The sequence below is a fragment of the Ursus maritimus genome, unplaced genomic scaffold (genome assembly GCF_017311325.1).
Source record: "Ursus maritimus isolate PB19 unplaced genomic scaffold, ASM1731132v1 scaffold_29, whole genome shotgun sequence".
NCBI lineage: Eukaryota > Metazoa > Chordata > Mammalia > Carnivora > Ursidae > Ursus > Ursus maritimus.
In genome coordinates, this window is record NW_024425452.1 from 8,254,220 (window position 1) to 8,260,219 (window position 6,000).

Sequence of the window (6,000 nt, forward strand, 5' to 3'; positions counted from 1 at the left end):
CTTATGATAAAACGTATTTTCCTTGAACCATTTAAAGTTGCTATACTAGTCATTTCAAGTTCCCATAACAAAACATCATAGACTGAGTGGCTCAACTACAGAAATTTATTTTCTCACAGTTCTGGAGGCTGAAAGTCCAAGATTGGGATCCCAGCATGGTCAGGTTCTGGCCAGAGTTCTCTTCCTGACTTGCAGATGGCCACAGTCTTGCTGTGTCCTCACCCGGAAGGTGGGGAGCAGGGACAGATCTTTCTTCTTGTAAGGCTGGAGTCCTATCAGACCCCACCCTTATGACTTCATTTAACCCTAATTACTTCCAAAAGACCCTATCTCCCGACACAGACACATTAGGGGTTAGATCTGCAAGTGGAGGGTAAACGTTCTAAAGGCCGAGGTACTAGAATAACTGAGAGGGATACTATATCATCAGTATTTAGAATAACTTATGAATCTAATTGGCCAAATGAGAGGGGCTGGTCCCTGGGAGATTGGGCTATTAACGACAAGCTTCTTTCGACCTTACTAGGGTATAGAGTCTGCCACCATGTTTTCAATCCTAGGTATAGAAATTGTGTTACTATCCATCAATGGCTGCATATTTGCAAGTGTTGTAGGCAACTCAGAGAGGAAGTAAATGGGTTCAATTTAGCCTTTTAGGCACTTTGAGATATTAAAGCAGAGCAGACACCGCTATCCTGGAGGCACACTACCTGTTTCTGTTTTATATTCTTTTTAGACTTTATCTCTTTGAAGTTTAACTTATTCTGCATTTCCTGTGAAAATTCTTTTAAGCATTAATACAAACTTCTTGACATGTCAAAATTCAGGTGCAACATGACAGATGAATCTGTTTCATTTCTCAGCAAATAGGTTTTCCCCATTCCTCATTCCCACTCTAATCCCTCACAATCTCCAAAGGCAAAAAAATAAATAATAAATAAATAAATAAATAATAAAAGTAATAAATTTTGTGGTTTACATTACATTTCCCTCGATATACAAACACTTTCATTGAAATTCTCTCGACATCCCTGCAAGGAAGGAAAATGCAGTGTTATTACCACTTGAAAGCAGGAAAAAAAAAAAAAAAGCCTAGAGTTTATCTCTGTAGCTTTTTGGTAATGTTTCTCCTAATGCTGTCCATGGACCACTAGCATCAGAATAACTGGGAGGCTTGCTCAAAATCCAGACTCTGAGTGCTACCCCAACTCTTAAGAACAGAATCTTTCAGAGCAGAGTAAGGCATTAAACCTCAGATGATTTTTGTGTACGTTAAAGTTAAGGTATTATTACATCCTACTTTTGGACAAGGGTGTGAAGAATGAAAACTTCAAGAGGACAAACAATTTGGCTCATTCTCCCAGAGGTCCCCATCATCTAGAATATTGGCTGACATTTATCACACATTCAGTAATTACTGGTTGAGTAAATGAACAGAAAAGAACATGAAGTCATAGGCTTAAAATGAGAGTGACTGGAAATAGGAGGAGGCATTTAAACATGCTAGAATCCTGGCTCCATTGTTTATTGGTGCTTGACCTAGCACAAATATTTAGCCTCCCTGTTCCTCAAAGTTCTAAATGAGACTATAGTAGTAGCACTACTTGCTTAGTTTGTTGTGAAGAGTAAATGAATTTAAATATATAGAGTGCTTAGAACAATTCCGGTCTAAAACACAAACTCTGCCATTTAGCAGTAACCAGCCCAAGGTCCGCCAGATCTGACCTAGATTTTCTCACTCCTTCAAAACTTGTGTGTGTTTATATATATATATATATATGTATATGTGTGTTTATATATATACACATATATAAAAATCATATGTGTGTGTGTATATATATATACACACATATACACATATATATATACACACACATACATATATATGATATGGCAAATGTCAGAAGGTCCTCTCTTTCCAAAATATCTTTCACCACACTACTTGGTCTTTCATATGGGAGAAGAAATGTCCACCATTGCAGTCATTTTTCTAAAGTAGATAGGAAAACAGTGAGCGTTTTCTAGTGAAACGAATACCTGTTACTAAAGATGGACTGGCAATCCCAAACGAAGCTTCCCTTTTTTCCATTAGCTAGTTTCCCCCGTTCACCCCTGCCAAAGATCAGTGTGTCAGTGTGCTCGCCAGTGAGCAGATTCCAAAAGTCTACCCAGAGATACACACTTTTTATTTTCTTCCAGAATCTGAGAGACATACTTTTTTTAACCGCTGGGGTTAAAGAGAAAGGAAGTGGAAGGAGTGAAGGAGTAAATTTAAAAAACGAGGTGAACACAGAACTTCAAATCCTGAAGACGTTCATCTAGCGATTTATTTTTGTTTTGTTTCTGTTTGATCCAAACCACTAAACTTACCCTTCCTGGCCTAAGCATTGATGATAACCAATGTGAAGACAGGAGCGACCACTGTCCCACAGACCCTGACATCCCAAAGAAAGAAACAAACCAAAAGCCGTTTTCTCAAAGTCTGCTCCCTAGATCTACATTCCATAATCTTGGCAGCAGGTGGGGATGGATTTGGACTGGACACAAAACCCTTTTCACAAGAATTTGACTAAATCAGATAATTAAAACCAGAAAACTTCCTTGTTCCTTCACCGGGGAGGCGCGTCCTGGGAAAGAAGAGGGCACTTCGTCGCGGGCATTTCAGGGGGGCGCTGTGCGAGGTGTCTTTTGAGCCTCTGCGCACGAGTAAAACAGAAGGTGGAAACTACAATAGAGCTGAGATGCAAGATCGCATAGAATGAGAAATACGACAAAAGCAGCAGAGCTAGGGGCGAGGGTAAGAAGGAGAAAGAGGAGGGACTGCGGGAATGTCAGGCTCTTTGTCTTTAAAAGGCTAGAAAGGCTGAGGCGGACGGGACTGGGAGGCGCCGAGCGACAGGAGGCGGGGTCAGCACCGGCAGGGCGTGCCAAAAAAAAAAAAAAAAAACCCAAACCTTGCAGATCCCGCGCTTCCCGAGCTCAGCGGGAGTTTGCTGCGTGAACCGCTTCAAGAGCCAACGAATGAATGAGCCCCCTACTGGGCTGAGGGCCTCGGGGCCCCGCGGGGTTACGAATCTGGCGGACGCTCCGGGCATCCTGGGGCGCGCTGGGTCCTTTCCGCGCAAGCTGGGGCGCTGGGCTCCCCTGGCTCCTGGCACCCGGAATCCAGCGGTGGCGGGGGCGGCAGCAGGGGCGAGGGCGAGCGGAAGCCGAGGCGGCGCTGCCAAGAACAGCCCGGCAGCTGAGAACCTGGACTGTGAGCCCTCGGTCAGAGAGAAAGTGCTCTTTCTTCTGCACCCAGAGAGATGGTTGGGGACTCAAGGGGACACTGCACGGGAAGAACTGATCGGTGGGGAGGACCTTTTCCAGGCAGACGGAGACGACCGGGAACCCGACTGCCCGTCTCTCTTTCCCCGAGAAAAGCGAATTTCTGGCAGCCGTGTAGACGCTCCCTTCAGAGCCCTGCCGCGGGACCCCGCAGCCCCACCCAAGTCCGTGCTCGTGCGAATTGTGGACTATCAGATGACAGAAGAAGTTTTATGGACCGAATGGACGAAGGGCCACATGACCGCACGGACCGAGGAGCACTCCATGAGCGCGATCACTTTTCGCACCAACAGGGAGTGAAGCACGAAGCTGTAGGGCGCCAGGACTCCGGAGAACCCCCGGCTGTCCCCGCGTAGGGAGAGGCGCCCCGCGACCACGCTGCGGGGAGATCACCTCACGGTCCCCAAGGACTGGATTGCCGGAGGATATGAAACAGGAAAGAGGAGCCTGAGGAATGTTGCGGGCTGGTGGATGAGCAATAATCCTTAAGAAAATGCTCTTCCGGGAACGCCAACCTGTAATTAACCAACAGCAGGGACCAGAGGCTGGGCCAGACAGAATGAAGATCTGTGAGCAACATAATACCTCCTTTGTGTCTTAAATACTGTGACGGTCTGGGGACCTAAGTCACTGGAAGAGGGGAAGGAAAGGTATTTTCAAATTGGTAAAATGTGGGCCTTTTGCAATACGAATCCCTGCCTCCCCGCTCTCTCTTTAAGACCTAAACTCAGAAGTGAAGTTGGAGGTGTGCTCTGCGATGGGAGTGGGAGTAGATGGGGAGAGAGGCTTGTTTTAAAGCTGAAAAAGAAAGTAAAAAGGAATGGGAAAATTAAAATAAAGCAGCAAGTAAACAAAATCTTTCCTTTTTAATTTCTTATGATGTGCACATTTTCCTTTTTTTCATTAAGTGTTAAAAAAAAAAGAAAAAACTGGGAAAAGAAGAGGGGGAGAACAGATGACCTTGCTTTGAAGGTTAAATGCCATTTAAAGGGGCTTTACTACCCCTAAAGTATCTGGTCTAGTAAAAATGCTTTTTATCTGGGTTTTATTTATTTTAATATTTTAAATATGGCAGATAAGTCTGATCTAAAGGTAGATAATGTATAGTTCGCCATAAAATAATTGTATATTTTACTGCTGTCCATAGTTTCTTATTAATAACATTTGTATTCAAAATTGGGTTGAAAATACATCTTTTGATGCTTTGGGGGGGAAAAAAGTCTTTTCTGGTTCTATTGAAATAAGTCTTTTTATTTGTTCCTCTTTTTTTATTAAAGACCATTTTTATTAACTCTGTAGGAGTGTGGTCTGGTTTGGAGATCTGTGAGGAGCAAAACATTCCCTCCAGAGATGAACTGCTTGACTTTGGAGTAGTTAGTTACTGCAAGAATTAACCAAATTAAGTGGGACCTGGCTTTTGAAGACTAACTGTTGAACAGTGCCCCCACCTCACTCCTCTCTCTGTGCTCTTTATTTTCAGTTTAGAGTTTGAAATGTCCTCAAATATAATCTGATCCACCTCTTGCCTCCTGGCAGACAAGATAGGTAAGATACATCCCTGTTTTATAGATGAGCCAACCTACGTGTAGAGGTCATGTGGCCTGGGTAAGTCACACAGCTAGCAATTGCCTCGGCTTACTAAGTAGATAAGAATAGGATCTTCTCCCTTCTAAAGGTTTGAGAACGGCCTTCAGTGCAACTTACTTGTAAGGATTCAAAAGATGACAGGGCATCCTGGGTTTTCTGACTCATGTTTATGGAAGTACTAGAAATACCTTAATGCCCATGAGTCCTGCAAGGCCTTTTGGCTGGAGGATCACCACTAGCAGTTCTTGGGACTATGAGACCCACACTTGAGAGAGGAATACAGCACCTGACCTCATCTGTATTCAGAGCTACTTTGTAGAAAAGGTAACATAGGCCCCATAAAGTGAATTATCTTTTCCTCCAACAACTTTGGCCCCTGTGTGAAGTTAAACTTCTTGGCAGACAGTTTTCAGACCTGACGTGATGAATTTAGCTGTGAGTCATTATGTGCCCCCAGGTGATGGAACATTGAATATATAGTCAGCAAGAAAAGCCTCCTTAACACGGACCAAAACATCATTTGGTTGCCTTGTGTGTGGAGGCCAACTCTGCAGTTCAGCTTCTTGGGTTTAGAACTGTCTCAGTTCTTACTAGCTGTGACTTTGGGCAAGTGCTTCATCTCCATGTGCCTCTGTGTCCTTATTTGTTAAGTAGGGATAATATATAGTATTAACGTCGTAAGGTTTTTTCCCTAGGATTAAGTTAAATGAAAAATACTTAAAATAATGCTTCACATATAATGAATGCTCAAAGTTAACTGTTACTATTAGTGGTGTTGTAATTGTTTAGTTCACTTTCATCCAAAGTGAGCATTAGTCTTTTATTTAATAAAAAGCTGAAGGCATACAACACAAGGGATCCTGTACAACCCAAACCAGCCCTTTTTATTGACTCTTTTCTACATTCCTGAAAGAAAAAAAGCTGGAGAGCTTTTCCCAGCATTTAATGGATCACTAAATACATAAATACACTAAATACATCCTTAAATTTCTTAGAAATGACCCCCACATCTTGTGATATTTATCCTATGATTCAAAGGCCTAAGGTACACATTGCTTCATAGGGTCTTTGAGGAGGTTTCAAGCC

The 6,000-nt window shown here is 43.0% G+C and overlaps 1 protein-coding gene across 1 annotated transcript; it reads left to right on the top strand.

The window, feature by feature from the left end:
• The first annotated feature begins 2,295 nt into the window (after positions 1–2,295).
• CUNH6orf141 (chromosome unknown C6orf141 homolog) lies at positions 2,296–4,183 on the top strand. The gene has a single exon (XM_008691951.2). It carries the CDS (start codon positions 3,022–3,024, stop codon positions 3,625–3,627), a length of 606 nt encoding a protein of 201 aa, XP_008690173.2. The 5' UTR covers positions 2,296–3,021; the 3' UTR covers positions 3,628–4,183.
• Positions 4,184–6,000: the final 1,817 nt, after the last annotated feature.